General features: G+C 38.9%; 1 protein-coding gene across 1 annotated transcript in view; it reads left to right on the top strand.

Moving 5' to 3' along the window:
• Positions 1-1,941: 1,941 nt before the first annotated feature.
• The window catches only part of LOC107592669 (Down syndrome cell adhesion molecule-like protein 1 homolog), a 135,739-nt gene continuing 116,145 nt past the window's right edge, over positions 1,942-21,535 (top strand). The window contains exon 1 of the mRNA XM_016282209.1: positions 1,942-2,011. Coding sequence (XP_016137695.1) covers positions 1,942-2,011 — 70 coding nt within the window. The remainder of the gene's footprint in view (positions 2,012-21,535) is intronic.

Genomic DNA, 21,535 nt, shown 5'->3' with positions numbered 1-21,535 from the left:
ATATATATATATATATACATCGTAACTACTTGCTTTCAAGCTCCAAAAAGAAACCATGTGAAGAACAGACAAAACCTTACATTGTTATTCACTGAAAATCAAATGTTCTCGTCTGTGAACAATGGCTCTGTGTAGTTAATGCTGCTCCATGTGAAAGCATGAATGTGATGGAGATTTAGCGCTGATTACAGAACCGGCTTTCTGACAAGATGCGCGTTAAATATCGCATGTGATTTATCGTGCAGCCCTAAACTAAATAACTTCCCTTTTCAAAAAATGTCAGTCTTTAGAATACTTTTTAAGAGTCCTTATTACAGAAATAATATACTTTAAAAGAATGTACTCAAGTTAATTGCAATTAAATTGAAATGTATTATAGTTTTAATTTGTATTAAATGCAATGAGCTGGATCTTAGAGTTCTTTTTTAAATACTTAAATATAACTTATGTACATATTAACTTCATAATTTTATGATAATGGAGTACTTTACATGTGCTTTAATTGTCAGGACTGTGTTGTGTTTTGTTCCCCATGTGCTCCCTTTGTCCCAGTGTTTAGCCCTTTTTTGGTTAATTTCCTGTCCAATGTTGCCAACTGCTTTCAATTGAAAGTAGCTAAAACTGGTAGCTAAATGTCACTAGATGACATCCCAATGGCAAATTCACTGATCTATATAAAGATGAACGTAAATCAGTGGGCAAGATGAGAACTTAGATAAGGTTTGTCCAAAGAAGTTGCTATATTTGTCCCTAAACTTTTGAAAAAAGTCTCAAAAGGGGCGGGGAAATCGCTAAATATAGCTACAAAGTAGCTAAATAGGCAACACTGTTCCTGTCCTGATTATTTAATTTAGTTTGTTAGTTTCCACCTGTCTTTGTTGATTGGATTTCAGGTGCGTTTAATTTACGCCCTTGTTATGTCTGGTATTTAAAGTGTAGTCTGTCAAATGTTTCTTTGTCGAGTCTGAACGTCGTTACCTGTTTCCTCTGTGTGTTTTCCTGGTTCAATGTTAAAGAATAAAAGTATGCGTCATCATAAATCATCGTGCTGTTCTTAAATGGTTCAGATTTGGAAGTGGAGGAAGTAAAGAAACTTCCCAAGCCTCGTCATACAACTCTCGCAGGAACGCACCGCATCTCCCCAGCTTACCCCACGCCGAGAACCTCCACATACCTCTCCAACAGCTTCTATCGCCTGCCTAACCCCAAATTCCCTGCGGTCCTCCAAAGCTCCACCGTGGTCCTCAGCCCAGGAGCGCTGGCCACTCTGAAGTCAAGACGACCAGTCTCTCAACAGATAAGCTTGCCAGCCGCGCTGTTGTCAAGTCTGCTCTCTCAAGCCCGCCGGCCACCATTGATGCAAGCCCGCCAGTTACTGCAACGACAAGCCCGCCGGCTGCTCAGTTCCCCCGTTACCTGAGGAGGATTAAGAGAAAGGACTGTTCTCTGCCTTAATCCTAGCCCCAGAGCTCGCTCCAGTGTCGGCTCCAGCCCCAGAGCAGATTCCAGTGCCAGCTCCTCGTAAGCGCTTCCTTGTTCCCCAGTTGAGCCCAGGAAGGGCTCTGGATCGTCAATCGAGCCCAGGGAGGGCTCCAGATCCCCAGTTGAGCCCAGGGATCCAGAGCAGATTCCAGTGCCAGCTCCTCGTAAGCGCTTCCTTGTTCCCCAGTTGAGCCCAGGGAGGGCTCTGGATCGTCAATCGAGCCCAGGGAGGGCTCCAGATCCCCAGTTGAGCCCAGGGATGGCTCCAGATCCCCAGTTAAGCCCAGGGAGGGCTCCAGTCCCCTGTCATGGCCCACGGAGGGCCTCGGAACCTGTAAGTGTCCCCAAGTATTTTTTTGGGGGGGGTAGTAGGGCTCCAGCCGTAGAGACCGAGGCGGGGGCTGGGGCCGCGGCCTCGGAGGCTGCTTTGCCATGGCCTCCCAAACTACCTGCTCCGCCATGGCGCCCGGATCTGGGACCGCCTTGGGGCATCCCGTTCCGTCCAAGCCTGTCCTTAAGGATCGCCAAGGTGCCCACCCTCCCACTCCTTTGATGTTGTTTGGTGCGAGGACACGCCTTCCGGAGGGGGGCGTCATGTCAGGCCTGTGTTGTGTTTTGTTCCCCATGTACTCCCTGTGTCACAGTGTTTAGCCATTATTTTATTATTATTTTTTTTTAATTAATTTCCTGTCCTGATTATTTCATTTAGTTTCTTTGTTTCCTCCTGTGTTTGTTGATTGGATTTCAGGTGCGTTTAATTTACTCCCTTGTTATGTCTGGTATTTAAAGCGTAGTCTGTCAAATGTTTCTTTGTCGAGTCTGAATGTTGTTACCCGTTTCCTCTGTGTGTTTTCCTGGTTCATTATAAATTCCCCTCCGTCTCCTCGTTCCTCCCCCAAGTGAGCGGGACATTAATATGTTAGTCAACAAAATGTAATCATTTAAAATGTAAATTTAAAGTAAACTTAATTTGACAATATTACAAAGTGCACTTTTTTAAAAGTGTACTGAAGTGTAAGAAACAGTCATGAAAGAGTGCTTTCTTTAAGTACACTTAAGTGGCCATATTTCAATTTCATATTTAATGTTTTCTGCAAGTAATTATTATTATTATTTTTTTATATATATATTTCAACATTTGAGGTACATTACAAGTGTAAATTCAATAATTAACTGCACTTCATTTTCACAAGGCTTAATACAGTATTTCAAAGACATTGAAGCTTATTCAAACTTTCCACATTGTAACACACATGAAGGCATTTGGTGTTGTTGGAATCAGATCTGGTGCAACACGTCTTGAAGCACCTAGTTTTGTTATGCAAATGCATAAATACAATTTGAGAGAAAAGATTTTCAGTGAATAATGCTGTAAATTTCAGTCTTTTTTAACACAAACCAAATGGTTGGCTTCAGATGAGGTTTAAAAGAGAGATGATCAATGATGACTGATATCAAATAATTTTTAATGCATGCAAATTTTCAATCAAATCTTTTCGCTTTTGTGCGAGCAGTTTTTCTCACCAAACGTGTTTTTGTTTCAAAGCATTATTTCAGAAACAGCTGAGATCATTAAAAGCTGCAGTAGTGTGTGTATTAATGCAAAGCTTAGCACCGCAAACAGTCAGATCAGAATAACCCAGTTTTATTTTAAGACTAACAGCAGCCACCTCACACATATGGACCGGGTGCCATAGCAACTCTGACAGTATGTTGGGATGTCTAACTGGAGCGTCAACGTGTAATGCCAGGGAGATTAAATGTATGTTTTTTTCCCACTCTTGATAAATCAACAGTGCGTACCAGCGCTCAGCTAATAGGAAGACTGCTTGTACACACACGCACCGTGTTGCCAAGCAGACACTGCCGATTCTAATGCTGGCATGCAAGTGTGTTTGTGTATGTGCATAAATACAAGGGCCGCTAACTCTAAGGATTCGCATATCCCATGCCGTAATGCCAGATGCACCCTCACCACGTACACATCTGGTGCACGCATTAATCTATAGAAAAATGCCATTTAGATGAAGGAGGGATTAAAAAATGGAAAGAATTGAATGGTGGGGTCATGAATAGATAAAGTGAAGAAGATACAGCGAAAAGAGGATGTAAATGGAAGCAGAAGAAGTATGGGCCACCATGTTTAAATTTTGAGCAGGCACTTAAGTGGACAGCACAGAAATGCATATTTCTGAAAAGACATGGAAAAACAGTTTTAAGTGTGCACGTGCTGCCAGGGCAGCAGTTTTTTAAATGGGAGCGTGTGAGGTGTGCAGGGAAGAGAACTGAGAGAGGAAGAGGAATAGAGGGGAGAATGGAAGCCTTAATGGATTCATTTTTGCTTCACTAATTTTAGGGCCTTTTAACAGCATGTGCCTTCTCCCCTTTCTCTGCCTCCCTTTCTCTGCCTCCCTCTCTCTCCTTTTCTCTGCATCTCCAGTTAATTTAATGAAGAGTCGCCCGATTGCTTTTAGCATTAATATTCCAATATGGAGTGGTGTAAATAATAAATGCTTATTTCTCTCTCTCTCTCTCGCTCTCTGTCTGTCTTATCTCTCTCTCTCGCTCACTCACTGTCCCTCTCGCTCATGGATGATGTTGAGTCCCATCTGTTGTGTCTTTGGTGCTACTGACTGAACACTCCCTCTGGATAGAGAAAAACAGAGATAGAAAAAGTAGACAGCAACAGTATGGCTGAAATGGAAAGGTGTGTCTGTTAGCAAATCTGTTGGAGTTTTGGCTTTGTGATGTTTATTGTCAGAATACCAAGAACAACGAATGTGTTGGCAAATTATACGAAGACTGTCAGCGAGTCAAATATTTAAATGTGAACAACAACTCACAAAGTTATCTTGTGACTACAAAATATGTTTTATGTGCTACTGCTGTACTGTACTGTACTACTGAGTTTATTTATAAATAAAAATTTGTTGAAAATGTACTCACCCTCATGTCATCCAATGAATATAAGTGTGTTTCTTAATCAGAACAGATATGGAGAAATTTAACATTACATTACGTGTTCACCAATGGATCCTCTGCAGTGAATGGGTGCCATCAGAACCGTTTGAATCGGCTGATAAAATCTTTACAATAATCCACTGTGTGTTTGTAAGATATGCAAAATACAAGTCCATAATCTATAATAATGCTTCCTTTAGTTAAAAAGTCCATCATTTATTGTCCTCTCACATCAAAATCCACCGACATATTTGTTTAGAACTGTTTTGGACTGTTTTCACTTGTAAAAGGTACTTGATTTGTGCATATTTCTCTCCTGATTCAGATGAGACAACTTTTTTTTAATTGCTGGAGAAAGCAATATTATTGATCGAGGACTCATGTTTTAGCTGATAGCATCGATTTGAAGTTAAAAATGTCTTAATGGATTTATTTCTTACAAACACGCACCTTTTTGCTTCACACATTTTCTCAGCTGTTTGTCCTCTCATGGCACCCATTCACTATAGAAGATTCATTGGTGAGCAAATGTGTTAAATTATATGTAATGTATATATGCTTGTGTGTGTAAAACCTTTTCACACCACTGTGTATATATATATATATATATATATGACTGAGAAAAGCAAAGAAAGCAAAGAGAAAGATCTCAGCTTGTGTCTGCAGACTGTTTCATTAAAGCTAGAGGGCCCTTGCAAAATTGTAATGAGTTCAACTAATTAATTTAGACCACGTCAACAGATGGCTAAAGCCACATGGCTACTGCAAATGAAAGGTTCTCTCTCCCCCTGCCCATATTTACCGTATGCAGAAACACACTTGCACACACGTAGCAAACATGAGCATCCTCCATTTTGTCACTGATATAGATATCTTTAAGGATAGTCACTATTAAGTGGAGCTCTGTTCACCTGTAAGAAAGTTTCCTTAGCTTTACTTTGTGAAACAGAAAACTTGTGCCAATAAATTATTTAAATATGGTACCTTTTATTGTGTATTTATGTATTTATTTATTTATTGCTCTTTTGCAATTTCATTGGTTGTCACATTTCTATTCTTGCTAGTCAGGACCTGAGTGGCACACACTTGACAACTTCATGTTGCTCCGCTGTTTTTAAAACTAGCTGCTGATTTTATTTCTCCTTCATTGACATATCTTTTTAATCTTTCATTAATAACTAATACAATTCCTAAGATCTGGAAATCAGCATTGTTGTTCCTCTGTCAAAAGGGGGTGATCTTTCCTTAATGGATAATTATAGACCTATATCTAAGCTCTGTATTCTTTCAAAACGTTTGGAAAATTTAGTAAGTAAGCAGTTGACACAGTATTTAAATGGTCATAACATTCTGTCTAATAATCAGTCTGGTTTCCGTAAAGGACATAGTACTACTACAGCCACCTTAAAAGTTTTAAATGATATTGTGGAGTCGTTAGATAATAAACAACATTGTGCATGTCTTTTTATTGACTTATCAAAGGCCTTCGATACTGTGGATCACAACATATTATTAGATAGGCTTAGATGGGTAGGACTATCAGAACATGCTATTTTATGGTTCACTGCTTATTTAAAGGGTAGAACCCAATGTGTCCAGGTGGAAGGTGTTCAGTCAGACTTTTTAGAGGTTGTCAAGGGAGTTCCGCAAGGATCTGTGTTGGGACCATTATTATTCAGTATATATATATATAAATTGCCTTGATTTTAATATTGATAAAGCACGGTTCCATTTTTATGCAGATTATACTATTGTATACTGTTCAGCTCCCTCTACACAACAATCTGTGGCTGCATTACAGTCTGTTTTTGATATTATCCAAAACAGGTTTCATGCTTTGAAGTTGGTTTTGAAAATTTTCAACTCATCATTGTGATTTATATGAAAGAGTTGCATGGCCTTCCTTGCGAATACGGAGAAAAATGCACTGGCATTTGTTGATATAAAAGGCAATTTTGGGTTATTTGCCAAAGTATCTCTGTTGTTTTATACAAAGAACTTTAATTGGAAATCATTCATTGCGTTCTCAGTCAATTTGCAATCTCTGTATACCTTTTGTTAGAACTGAGCTTGTTAAAACCTCTTTTAAATATGCTGCAACCTCAGATTGGAATCTTCTTCAAAAGGAGATGAAGTTACAAAACTTGGTGTCTTATAATTATTTTAAGTCTTTATTATGTAATCTTGAGAGCAACTTAATGGTGTGTAATTGTTTTTAACTGGTTATGTGTTGGTTTTGTAATGTATGTTGTAACTGCGTTGTTTATTTGTATATGCAAACTTGGCTGCCTATCTTGGCCAGGACACTCCTGGAAATGAGATTTTAATCTCAGTGAGTCTCTTCCTGGTTAAATAAATAAATAAAAATTAAAAAAAAAACTTGTCAACCAGATTTTAGTTTAAAATCTGTCTTAGCATTTGCTACTAAATGAGGGTGATGTTCTGCATGTTCTGGCTATAATTTGTGGCTTTTTAAGTTAGTTGTTGTTATATAATTAGTTTTATATAGCAACAATAGAAGTATCTGTTATGTCCTCTTTTAGGTAAATGTGTGTGTCCATAATAGAGAGTGTTAGTTTCAGGCAGAAAGCCTGATCGATCTCCTTTTCTTTGCTGTGCTCCTCTGGAATCAGAATGGGCCCAGAGCAGACCCCTGGGGTACGTCTGTGTGTTCTCAGCCTATTAAACAATTATACACACACATGGGGCACTCACCTCAATCCTGACACACACGTACACACTAACACTCTTGTTTCCCATCCTTAACCTCACCAGCACTAAAGCCCAAAGTATACATTAGTTTTGAAGTGAATGCTTTGCACGTGCATTCAGCCAAACAAATAGTCTTCCAAAGTATACTCCATTTGATAGTGTGCATTAACACAAAGTTTCATCCTTTTTCAGTGTCTGTGCTATTTCTTTCCAGAAGTTAAGTGATAAAAATGTATTTATACTTCTAGTTTAAACTAGTTATGTGTATCTGTAGAGCTATGTGTAACCCCCTCACAAAAGTGCTCATCAACGTGGGTATCTATTATTGATGCTGTCTCCAGTTTGTTATTGTTTTGTCTCATCTGTTTCGTTTTTAACTTTGAAACAAAGTTCTAGGACAAAAAACAAACAAACTAAATAGTGCCAAAAAGTGCAAGCTGAGCATGCAGAGTGTCTGCAGTTAGAAAACAAATCTACAGTACAGTACACACATACAATACATGGTGAAATTTGTCTCATATCTCATTGTCTCATTTGTACTCATACCATAGTGGACATGTAAAAAATAAAGTATACTTTGGGCTTTATACTGCTCAGAAATTTTGCTTGTCCGTGGGTTCAGAGCACATTAAGTCATTTAATATACTGTAAGTGCAGGCACGGACATTTGTAACTTGAATGTGTGAGGCTTCCAGTTTCAATCACTTAGTTATTTTTAGCTTTGCAATTATAAACACACTGGTTTGCAGCACAAACAAATTACTGCACTTTGGTAATATTCTAGTTATTTATCTATAGTGGCTAATGAATCAGAAGTATTGCACATTCACAGAAAATACCTTACTTATATGCTTTGCAAAATAAAGTACATATAGGAGATCATCAAATGTGTCCCTTACTTTAAAAGTTCCTTGTTTACTGGAGAAACAAGGGGATGAGAGAATAAGTGAAAGGAAGTACCAGAGTGGTTTCAGCTGGTGCGTGTTTTGGGGGGATCTCTGAGAGTGTGTGGAGTGTGGTGAGCATAGACAATCTGTCAAGGAAAGGTTGGGTGGGGTGGGGTGGGGGGGGTGTATGGTTTTAAAGAAAAAGTCAGAAACAGAGACCGAGTGAGAGAGAAAAAACACATTAATGGCTACATTTGTCTGCATGCGCGTGCGGTCATGTAAACACAGCCACGACAGAGAATTGTTCCATTCTTCCACTTAACCTTCCTTCTCCCCCCACCCCAACCCCTCTTTCGCTCTGCCTCGTATGGCCTCTCCACTTGTCACAGCCATTTCACAGCTAGTTTTGGTCTGGGTATGCGAGCAAAAGCCGCCCATTAAAGATTAACTGTTAAGGGACAGTACATTCAGTGCCAACCCCCTCCCCCCTGGTGTCTGAAAGGAGTCACAGTACTCTAAAAAGGGGTGTGCTAGATTTAAGCGACATTTGTCATTCTGCAAAGATCTGATGAATCAGCATTTACAATGACCCCACATGGGTCAGGCCAAAAATTGCTTTGAGATGCGACCATGTTACACTTTTAGCTGCCAGACTTGAGTTAAATACACCAGACGAAACAGTCTTGTGCTTTCTCATGCACTCAACTTGGCAAGGTTTTCTCAAAGTTATGAACAAATATTATTCTGGTAATGTTAATTGAACATTTGTTGAGTGATCTGCATGTTTGCATTTTCTCTTAACGTTTGCATGAAAAAAGGCCATTTTGAACATTGCGAAATAACAGTTTCATAACTTAAAGAAATGTCAGCGAAACGTTCTTAGAACATATTTTTGTTAGCTGAGGAGTCTATCCTTTAATAATGTTTTGAAAATGTTAGCAAAAAGAAAATGTTTTTTTTTGTATTTCTGAAACATTTTAGTTGATTTTTTTTTAAATGTTCCCTTAATATTAGAAAATAGATTGTTCCCTTAACATTAAAAAACAGAAGTTTTGAACATTCAAAAGCAGTATTTCCATAATGTTTGCAAAATAATAAAATGTAATGTTCCCTTAATGCTTGCATAATCAAAGAAAAAATACAAATAAAACTTTAAAAAAAAATGTACATTTTGAATTGCAAAACATTCTGAGAACATATTTTTGTCAGATGGGAGGGTATACTTTGTTATAGCGTGTGTTTATTACTAAAGTGCTGAAGCATTGTTAGAGGCAATTATGAACCAAATCTGTATTTGTGCATGGATCCATATTTTGGAGGTCATGCCATCTCTTACGTCTGCTACTCATAGGCCGTGTCTTTGTCAAAGCCCCAAGTGGTGTGTGTGTATGCGTGTGAGAATCTCAGGGTGTGTGTCTTTGTGTGCCTGTCAGTTTGTGTGTGTCTGGTGCACAATAGTGGTAATTATGTTGGCTGTGGGGGCTCAGGGGAGTTTGTGAGGCAGTGTGTGTGAGCCAGAGCGAGGGGCAGCAGTCAAACAATAATATAATCAGGGGCTTTTGTGTGGGTAGGGCAGAGGGCAAGACGGTGTCAGCTGTTATTGAGTACTTATCCCTGTAACGGACCATTCATCTCGCTCTCACACACACGTGCTACAAGCCTCCCTTAAACACAATAGCAACCTTGCCCATACACATATCTCAAAAGCCAAAATTTACTAAAAATACTTAGCAAATATACAAAGAAACAAACACGCACACTCTCAGTTGCCACACAATAGCTTAATGACGGAGAGTGGAGCTTGTTAAGGTCTGAAAGACTTTTATTGTATTTAACCGCTCTTGAAGCCAAACAGCAAATCGCCACAGAAACAGCTTGTGGTACGGTATTTGTCTCTGAGGTGACCGGAGTAAATCTCTAACTGTTTACTGTTCAATCTCACACATGCTAGAGGAAGCTCTGGTGGAGTGTTTGATGGATTGGTGTAAGATCTGTGATGAGGGTGTGGAAAGAGTATAAGAGTGTTCTAAATGTTCACATTTACCATTGTTTTCAGAATATTTGCAGACAAACTAATTCCAGTCATTTCAATAGAAAACCACATGATTGGGGATATCCCATGCAGATTTGGCAACTGGTTCAAGTTTGTCGTGCAAGTTCGGCATGTTTACCAACTGATTCTGCTTGGATAAAAATCAATTCTGTTTCAGCTGTGCTTCATGCCTTGCTACGTTATTAATAATAGACAGAGGACCTTTTTTGATAATGTGGGTAATGCGACCACATGCTTTATAGATGTGGTAGTGGATCACAGTGGAACTGCATCAGTGTGGGCTTGGCCAAAGGTGCATACGGGTCATTTGTGAGTTATTCTTGAACCTAAAATCACAAATGGGTCTCCCTATAGTTTAGTGGTCTTCCAGAGACCACCGCAAGGCCGCAAGTGTTTGGGCATTTGCGACAGGGTCTATGAAACCAAGCATTTTAAACTTTATTTTTTTGAGTTTATTGCAGGAAAAGTTACATATTTTTGTTTGAGTCTCTCTTTTATGAACATGATTTTTGCATGTTTTTTCAATGACCTTGTTATGCACATACAGTATGCAGATTGGTGAATGATACTTGTATTTACACTAGCTCGGTTTCATTTGTTACTGTGTTTGGAAATGTGTCAATACACAATAATGCAACACAAGCACATTTTGCATTCTTAGCATTGCCATGTGGAACTATAACAGATATTAGCATTAAAGGGATTGTCCACCCAAAAAAAAAAAATTCTGTCATGATTTACCCTCATGTCGTTCCAAACATCCTGCCTGACTTTCTTTCTTCTGTGGAACACATGAGAAGATATTTTGGTCCGAACAACACCAGACCATATTGACTGTCAATGTTTGGACAAAAGAATATGAACAGAATGTTTGAAACAACATCAGGGTAAGAAAATTATGCTAAAAGTTTCACAATCAACTACCCCTTTAACTGTCAGTTGTCATTTTTCTACTGTAATGATGGAGCAATAGCTTGCAGGGATTCTTGTTGAGTAAGTTAGCTAAATTTAGTTATAATGTTTATCATTAACTACCTGAACAATAACACCTTGATTATGCTAAGGTTTGTTAGTGCAAAAATAACCCAAAAATGTAAACCTGCACAAGGTAACTGTGCTTTTGTAGTGTGTTGTCCAAGCATTTGTGTCTGGGATGGCGTACATTCGTAGAGTAGGTTTCTGTTCTACAACTGTAGGCCGTTTACTAAATAGCCAACATGGGATGGGTGGAGCTGGGGTGTTATGGGATTGAAATAAGTGCTCTCTATATAGTCTCTTTGGGCTTATCCATGACCTGCTCTTTACCACAGATCAGCTGCGAGCCTGGCAGGGGGTTGAACTTGATTTTGAACTATATGTCTCTTGGCTCTTTGATCCCTATCTCTCTTTTGCTCTCTCTCTCTCTCAGGACGGTGTCCGGGATGGTAAATAAAGGTTTTGCTTTGTCTTGTCATCAATAATGCATTCTTCCTTTAAGTGCTGATGCGAGCTCTTTCATTCTTTCCCTCCCTCTTATTCATTCAATTTGTTCTATCCTTTAGCTAAAGGTAGACGAGTGAACTAAGAGAATGAAACAGCGAAAATCACTTAAACGGTAAGGTTGTGGATAGGCGTTTGGGGACGTGCATGTTTATGTGTGTTGTACAGCTCAGAGAGAGAGAGAGTTCAACAGGATTCTCTGGTGTCATCATATCAACTGTTGCTGTAGGACTTTTGCTTGCTATTTTCTTGAAATATTCTTTAACTTTTCATTACCTTAACACAGATTTGCCCCCTCCATTCATTACATTTTTATGCTGTTTTGGTTCAAAATTCCATTGTTTCTTCCTTTGGACATAATAAGAAAATAATCTGTATTATTGAGCATTTATTTCAATAAGAATTCACAAATTCTACCTTGTATGAAAGGAATATAAAGAAATGAAAAAATCCACTTTAGCTGAGAGATCACAACTATTTTAACACTGTAAAAAGAATGTTGTTAGGTAACCTAAAAATGTGCTTTATGTGGTAAATGTTAATCTAAATTAACAGGTTTTATTCAAATCAAAAATATTATTTCAAGGAATGTGCAAGGTTCATTTAAGCTCTATCAGGCAAGGCATGCCAAATGGTTTAAAAGCAAAAATGTGCAGCTCATATATTTGCTAAAGCATTTATATTAATTATTCTATTTTATTCTGACAAAGCAATTTATTAGCAATTTATGCCCGACAAAATATTTAAAACTTGACATAAATTTTTACATAACTTTTAAGATTATTAATTTCCTTGACTTTTCCAGGTCTAGAAATCACACTTTTAAAATTCCCTCATATATCCAGGTTTTCCATGACCCCTGTTTGTTAGAGCGGAAAAAGGTTTTAAGGGAACTTAAATTCAGAAAAAAATCAGGAAATTGACAAATGTATTTGTCATATTTGTGACCCTGGACCACAAAACCAGCCATAAGTGTCAATTTTTGAAAATTGAGATATGTACATCATCTGAAAGCTGAATAAATAAGCTTTCCATTGATGTATGGTTTGTTGGGATCGGACAATATTTGGCCGAGATACAAATATTGAAAATCTGGAATCTGAGGGTGCAAAAAAATCTAAATATTGAGAAAATCGCCTTTAAAGTTGTCCAAATGAAGTTCTTAGCAAAGCATATTACTAATCAAAAATTACGTTTTTATGTATTTACGGTAGAAAATTTACAAAATATCTTCATGGAACTTGATCTTTACTTAATATCTGAATGATTTTTGGCATAAAAGAAAAATCGACAATTTTGACACATACAAAGTATTTTTGGCTATTGCTACAAATATGCTCGTGCCACATGGTCACATTTGATAAAGTATATTAGCTTATTTCAAAGCTTTTTTGGTCTTATTTCCAATCATTCTAAATCATACTTCGGCCCTCTTGGAATTGTGTTAAGACCCTCTGGTGGGTATTTTAGCATTTAGCATGGTACAACACCTTGTTCTAGTATTTATCAATCAGTTTGACCTAGATTACACAGACAAAAGTCATTTTTAGAAGTTAAATCAAGTACAGCTTAAGGAAATGACATTTTTAACCTTTACAGTCAGAACAGTTACTATATTTAATACCAATTTTCAAAATTCTGATTTGGGACCTTTATGTTCCAGAAACGTGAGGGGAGAAAACAGATGGAGGGAGTGTTAGAGATGGGCGGAGCAAAGAGAGGGGCCCAGAAAGATGGACAGATCAGGGGAAATATGGAATATGAAGGGGGTGGGGTGACCTAATTGTGGAAGGGCAGGGCAGGGTGACCGCCAGTAATCAGCTTACAGTAGCACTTCACTCCTCAATCTAGGACACCACCTCCCTCTGAATGCATGTGTGTGTGTGTGTGTGTGTGTGTGTGTGTGTTTTCAGCCATCTCTAAGTGTGTGTTAATCATGAGCTCAGTGCATTGTGTGGGATATGAATTATTGTTGTGATGTATCCCTTACATTTTGAAAAGCATTACAAATATGCAAGGAAAATACCCAAAAATGTACATCCAAGGGTGCGTTTCCCAAAAGAATCACTACCCAACTATGGCAGTCAGAACAGTTACTATATTTAATACCAATTTTCAAAATTCTGATTTGGGACCTTTATGTTCCAGAAACGTGAGGGGAGAAAACAGATGGAGGGAGTGTTAGAGATGGGCGGAGCAAAGAGAGGGGCCCAGAAAGATGGACAGATCAGGGGAAATATGGAATATGAAGGGGGTGGGGTGACCTAATTGTGGAAGGGCAGGGCAGGGTGACCGCCAGTAATCAGCTTACAGTAGCACTTCACTCCTCAATCTAGGACACCACCTCCCTCTGAATGCATGTGTGTGTGTGTGTGTGTTTTCAGCCATCTCTAAGTGTGTGTTAATCATGAGCTCAGTGCATTGTGTGGGATATGAATTATTGTTGTGATGTATCCCTTACATTTTGAAAAGCATTACAAATATGCAAGGAAAATACCCAAAAATGTACATCCAAGGGTGCATTTCCCAAAAGAATCACTACCCAACTATGGCTGATTTTGCGACTATAGTTGCTTTTGGGAAACGCACCCCAGCTGCAAGGCACATTTGTTGTGGGAAAAAAAGGAGGTTAAGTATTTAAAATAAGTTAATGAATAACTGAAAATCTATTTTCAAGAATGAAAATTTGCTGAAAAACACACAAAATTTACTTATGTTTATGTTTTTTTAACAGATTTGGACAAATTTAGCATTACATCACTTGCTGCCCAATGGGTGCCGTCAATATGAGAGTTCAAACAGCTGATAAAAGACACCATAATAATCCACAAGTAATCCAAATGAATCCAGTCTATCAATTAACATTTGGTGAAGTAAAAAGCTGCATGTTTGTAAGAAACAATTTCATCAAGATGGTTTTAACTGCTTCCAGCTCAAATATGAGTTCTCTGATATTGCTTTCTTCACTGAAAAATGTCATCGCTTCTGAATCAGGAGAGAAAAACACACAGATCAAGCACTGTGTTTAAGCAAAAACCGTTCTAAATAAATATTCTGTGGATTTTGATGTGATTTTGAGGCTTTTTTACTTAAAAAAAAAAAGTGGTAAAATAAATAATGAACTGATATTTTGGCCAGAAGTGGCAGTTTAAAGTTAGAATGCTTGACGACTAGAGTTATGTGGATTACTTTTAGATTATTGTAATGTTTTATCAGCTGTTTGAACGCTCATTCTGACGGCACCCATTGACTGCAGAGGATCCATTGCTGAGCAGACGATGTAATGCTAAATGTCTCCAAATCTGTTCCAATGAAGAAACAAACTCTACATAATCAAAACTTAAATCGGCATAATGGATGGCCTGAGGGTGAGTACATTTTGAGCAAATTTGCTTTTTTTATAAATTTTTTTATTTTTATTTTAGTTTGCGTATTTGTGTTTAGTGTGTTCATGGTGTAAACCGTCATATGTGATAAACATATTCTCCGAGACAGTATGAAGTACAGTATGAGTGGACAGCTGTAGGCAGCATGAGACAGACTCCACTGGATTGCTGTCACTCAGAAACACACACACAGACGCTGACGGCACATCACAATGACAAAGATCTGGACCTCTGTCCTTTTCTCTTACCCCGTCCTGTGTGTGTGTGCTGTGCTCTCTCACATCAAATCAAAGGATGGCACATAAACTTTAGCCACCAGCCTTGCACCTCCCTTCCCCCTGCCACTGTCTCTCTCTGTCTGTGTTGATATGTGCCTGGTAGTGGCTGCTGCCACACTGTCTAATTGGGGCTGTCATAGGCTGTTACGTCCAGGGCAGAGAGGGATGAGGAATGGCATGTCTCCCCTCTGTCTCCTCTCTCTTGGTAACATGCTACAATTTGGCCGGGTTAGAGGGTCAAATAGGACACAAAATGTCAATGAGGACCATGACCTCTGGGTAAATACTTGTCACTAGCCGTTGTGAAGTGTACAGGTTGCCAGTGACACAGAGAATAAACAACACTCAATTTCAAGAATATATTGCGCCCACTGATAACATTGTTTACTTGCACATACTATCTGTATTGTTTAAGCAAACAATTTACGAAATAAATTTAGGAAAACTGATTTGATTCGATTCCCTTTTTCGTTTCTGATTTTGGATTTTGATTCAGTTAAGTTGAATTGTAGGGAATGCAACTTCTGTCATCTAGAATATATATATGTATATATATATATATATATATATATATATATATATATATATATATATCAATATACTGTATCAATATATCAATATAAATTTAATTCCAAATCACAAGCTTATGATATGGTGTGCTTTAATTTGATTTGATTCAGTTAGGATCTGTGTTTGATCCCATTTGATTTTTTTGATTTTTCTGATGTTGAATTTTGATTTAATTCAATTCCCCATCGTGCATTCCAGTTCTGACTGTTTGTCTGTAGAGGATGTAGAAGACTTCCATGATCTATAAAATGTACAAAAATGTCACTTTTAAATAGGGCTGGGTTTTGATACAGATTTTCTGATTCAGTTTAGTTCCAGTTCACAACTTATGATTTGATCTGATCCAAATTAATTTGATTTGATTCTGATTCTATCCCATTTGCTTTATTCCTGACTTTGTTCAGTTCCCCAAGTTGCATTCTGGTTCTGATTGCTAGGTTGTAGAGGAAGCAAAAAACTTCCATGATATGAAAACGATTTCCTGATTCCAGTTTAGAGGCTTACCATTTAATTCTGTTTAATTTAAGATTTAAAGTTGATTTAAAATAAATAAATGCAAAATTGATTTGATTCAATTCTTATTTTAATTTGTTTTGATTATTTAATTTTACTCAGTTTTGATTTAATTCAGTTTGGTTTGATTTAGTTCCAATTCATTTGGGTATTTTTCAGTTATAATGTCCTTGATGCTTAAATATTGAAGAAATTACCTCTCTGTGAATATTGTAAATTATTCAAGACTTCAGATAGATTCAGACCAGTAATCTGCCTTTTTGAACTATTTATTAATATAACTGGCTCATGAGAGACGTTTGTCTCTGGAATCAAACTACACTGAATGTTTGTTTTTGCATGCAGCCTTGAGGACAACGTAACTGTCCATTTATTACATTGTATGCAATACAGACACAAATTCTCATTTTTTTACCATCTGAATTTCAGCTCCATTCATCCACCACTGAGATCAATGGGAACGCTAACTGGTAGCTTTCCTCGTGTATTATTAACCTGTTTGGTTTAAATTCATACCTTAGAAGAATTCTCATTTTTTTTGGAGGGGAATTCAGATTTCCCTCCAAATTCAGTGCTGAAAATGAGAAAACTGCAGTTTCCGTCTGGGCCTGTAGTTCTCCCACACACTTCATCTCTGTCAATCAAAACATACACTCAGTAGCGTCTTTATGTAACATTTGAACAACAACAACAACATGAACTATGCTAGCACAAATGTACCACACACACAGGCCTGCCAGCTCTTCTTGTAATCCCTGAGACAAATTACAAGATCTTCTCCTCCTCCTTTACGCTTCTCTTTCTTCCAGCAGCAATTGGATTTGGATAAAGATGACTTTTCCTTTTCTCCTCTGTTTTTCCTTCGTTTGGCTAAAGACGGATTTGCCCAGGGAGATTACAGTCAGCGGCTGAGAGAAATCGCATTTGAGGAAAAACGTCTTCACTAACCCCAAACAAAAATCCTCCAGTCCATCCCTCCCTCCACCTCTCTCCCTTCCTTTCTTTTTCTTTCTGTATGTGCAGTTTATTGCTCGGAGCAGAATGAGAGAAAAGCAAGATTGAGACTATAATCCTCCTGATGATGTTAGGGCAGATAGACAGGAAAAGATACAAAGGGTCAGCAGCCGCTCTCTATCTTTAGCTGTATGATTCTGAATAACCACAGGTCTGGCTGGTGTAGTTAGTGGCATTAGCGCCGAGGCTAACATTAGCGCTAAGTGCTGAATGGACTGGGAGTGTCAGAAGGCCAGGATAAATGAGAGCTTAGCTGCTGCTCTTTGGCAGCTTAGTGTGTTAAGAAACTAGCTTGAATGTTGCCACTAGATGAGGCTTAAGCAGAGAAATGAAGTGGCCAGCAGCAAGTCAGATAGTCTTACAGTCTGGAAGTGCTGCGGTAACAAAAAAGTACTGTAGTGATTTCATGGTACAAGGATTATATCATATGGTAATATAATGTATAACTAGGTACTGAATCCAAAAGAAACATGGTGCATGTCTAAAAACATGGTGTTTACCGTGGTGCATCTCCAAAAACATTGTATTACCATCATACATGTCCAAAAACCATCATTATACTATGGTACAAGTCAAATAAAATATGGTACATGTACAAACAACAGTTTAATCATGCTACACATGCAGAAAGCATGGTGTTATCATGGTAAATGTCCAAAAAACACGGTACATGTCAAAAACCTATGGTGTTGAAAAAGTGTATTATTGCCATGGTGCATCTCCAAAAAAATGTGGTATTGTTGTTGTAAATGTCCTGTGATACATGACCAAAAAAAAAAAAAAAAAGGTAGTATTGTAGTGGCCCATATTCTAGAAAACACAGTATTACCATGGTACATGTCCAAAAACATTCATATTACTGTGGTATGTGTCCAAAAACAAAAACAAAACATAGTATTACCATGGTACATGAATGGTTACCCTATTCATACGTCACATGTCCATGCAAATGTCTGAAAACTTACTATGTTACCATGGTACGTGTCAGAATTACCATGGTATCTCTATAAAAATAAAAATAAATCCAATTAAAAAAAACTTTCCATATTTTTTGGTCTGTGAGTTTTTCCATTGGTTTCTATATAATATTTCAATATTTTTAAGACTTGATACTGCACATATCCATGTACCACAGTATTTACATGGTAGTCCAAGATACTTCAAAGAATGCCAATGTATTGTCATGCTTTTGTACGTGGAATATGTCCTAAAAACATGGTATTGCCATTGACATTACATGGTTTAATCATAGAACTTAATACCAAGTGTGGTACAGTACGTGTATCTATGTGTATTGGTCCTTGACTTCTTTACATTTATTCCGTATTTCAGCATGAAATCATCAATATTTGATACAGCACAATCAAGATTTGTGTGTATCTTGTTGAGTGTGCTGTGTATCTTATTTCTGCTGTGTGTGTGTGGGTTGGTGGACAGACTTTGGGCAGGGTGAATAATTGAACGGTGCGGGCGGCAGAAGGTCTTTAACCCTGAACCTCAAGACAACACAATCAATCAATAATGTAGCTAGAGGACATGATACAGACAAACTCGATACCACACTGGAACTCCACTTTTATTTCTGCGTACTGTACATTGTTTTTTTCTTTTTTAGCTCAGCAGGTACAACATCAAGGTTATAAGTTTGAAACATAAACCGGCGGAATTTATAAAGCTCGAAGTTTCTTTGAATAAAAGCATCTTCCAAATGAATTCAAATGTTATTTTTCAGCATTATCGACTAGAGCGTGATGCATGCATTATGATTATAATGGGTTTTCATGAGGGAAAATTCTTTGCGGTGGATTGTATTCTTCGGAGTGAAAGAAAGTATGTGTTTGGTGTGTGTGAGCACGTCCCACGTGGTGCGGTTGTCAGGCTGAGACAGGCCGGCTTGTGCTGGGCGGCTGCATGTGTGTGTGTGTGTAGTTGTCAGGCCGCTGTGTGCAGTGTGTGCCACCAGCGCGGGTAATGGGGATGGACCTGTCAGCTCACTTAATGCAGCTAATGTGTGCTAGAGCCGGGGGATATGAATCCGCACACACACACACACACACACACACACACATACACACACACTCAGTGCTCCCCTCTCCTCGACTCGTCACTGCTCTGTCAAATTCTTTCGCTTCCTCTAGACTATGCCTATTCATTTCACTCTCATACATTCTTTCTTTCTCTCTACTCTTTACACTGTAAAAAAATATGGTGTCTGTGTGTGGAGCTTAAAAATGAAGACAACAGTTTGCAAGTTGAGTTCATTTATGGATAAAAGTCTTCAAAACCTGAGCTTTTCACACTTGTTAATTGAAATGTTAAACTGCAACCATAAACATCGGCTCATATTTTATCCTGGGTAGCCACATTTTGAGATTTCATGTTCTGTACATTTGTAAACACTGGGTTGTTGTTGGTATTTGCATATTTATGAGGTCAGAAACATTGATTGGATAGATATAGTACCTGCACATAAATTAACTCGGTTTTAAGTCTCTTAAATGTTGTCAGTTAACATGTTTGGTGTCCCTGTTTGACATTTTTAATTGTTTCCCTCAGATGCTCTAACTTAACAGAGTGTGAAAGTTTCTGTGCAAGCGACTGTGCACATGAATATTTAATGAGGTGAGCACTGAGGAAGTTTATGATTGGTTGTCTGTTGCTAAACAACTGGCTGTAATGTTCTAGTGCTGGATCATTTCACACTGTTTTGACGCTGCAGTTCAGGTGCAGAGTTTAATAACCTGCAAAACTATTTTCAGAATTATAAGTCTGAAACATTTCATACCCCAGAGATAGAACTGGCCTTTTCCAAAAAAAAAAAAAAAGAAACAATGTAGTGTGCCAAAAGGTAAAAATCATTATTTTAATTATGTTCAGTATTATGTTGAAAATATGCATGTCATGGAGAGTAAAGTTGTCTTGACAATGTAACGTCTCGGTTACGTATGGTCCCGAGGAGGAAACGGAGACGTCACATCGGATGACCGACGAATTGGTATCTCGCTTAGAGAGACCAATCTACTTAGAGTGTAAACTAAACGAGCCAATGCATATTGGCATGCGATTATTGCATCCAGCTGCCGCTGATCACAGCGTAAGTATAAGTAGGCAGCAGATGCAGCGCATATTCAGGTTTTCGCAGAGGAGCCGAGCCGTGACACTGGGAAAACGTACCCGTTCTACTTGTAATAGGGACGTTACGGAAGATCCAACCTTTCCAAAGGAGGTTTCGGAAGCAAATACACATATGAACATTCCTTAGGTGCATATGGAAGATTGGAGGTGATTGTAACCCTCTTGGAATGGCAGGAGTCTGCCGGGGAAACACAGGCTCGAGGCTATATCATGGACTTAACCCATATGAGATCCACTTAGGTCTTACATATGGAACTCAGCCTTCTACCGGTTCTCAAGAATTCAACGCGTGAAGGCCTGGCGCCGGACGCTCCGCCACATCTGGCTGCCAAGAGGATGGAGTAGCTCAACAGGGTCTACTATATAGACTCTCTGGAGTGGTTTTAGCAAGCCGACCCGAAGCCGGGGCCTCTCAGTGCTTCTACCCGTTTGAGGTGAGAACACAGGAGGATACTAGCTCCACACGAAGGCTATAGAATGTAGCGGACGTGTTAGGGGTCGCCCAGCCGCAGCTCTACAGATACTGTATCTGTCAGCGAGGCGCCACGAGCCAGCGCCCAGGAGGATGCAACACTTTAGTTGAATGACCTCGCAACTTGAACGGGCAGGACACACCCTGTGCCTGATACGGCAGGGTGATGGTGTCCATTATCCAGTGGGCCATCCTCTGCTTAGACACGGCATTCCCTTCTGCCGGCCTCCGTGACAGACAAAGAGCTGGTCTGAGGTCCTGAAGCTTTGCGTCTGGTCTACGTAGCACCTTAAGGCTCAGATGGGACAGCGCAAAGCTAGGGCTGGGTCTGCCTCCTCCGGGGGCAGCGCTTGCAGGCTCACCTCCTGATCCCTGAAGGGAGTAGTGGGAACCATGGGCACATAGCCGGGCCGGAGCCTCAGGATTACCTGGGACTCAGCCGGCCCGAACTCTAGGCACGAATCGTCGACCAAAAATGCGTGCAGGTCCCCTACCCTCTTGATGGAGGCCAATGCAAGCAGGAGCAGAGTTTTAATTGACAGAAACTTTATCTTAACTGTCTGCAAAGGCTCAAATGGGCCCTGCTGTAGTGC

The sequence above is a fragment of the Sinocyclocheilus grahami genome, unplaced genomic scaffold (genome assembly GCF_001515645.1).
Source record: "Sinocyclocheilus grahami isolate Dianchi unplaced genomic scaffold, SAMN03320097.WGS_v1.1 scaffold156.1, whole genome shotgun sequence".
Lineage (NCBI taxonomy): Eukaryota > Metazoa > Chordata > Actinopteri > Cypriniformes > Cyprinidae > Sinocyclocheilus > Sinocyclocheilus grahami.
Note: the sequence above shows the minus strand (reverse complement) of the source record. Positions and strands in the feature narration are given on the sequence as shown.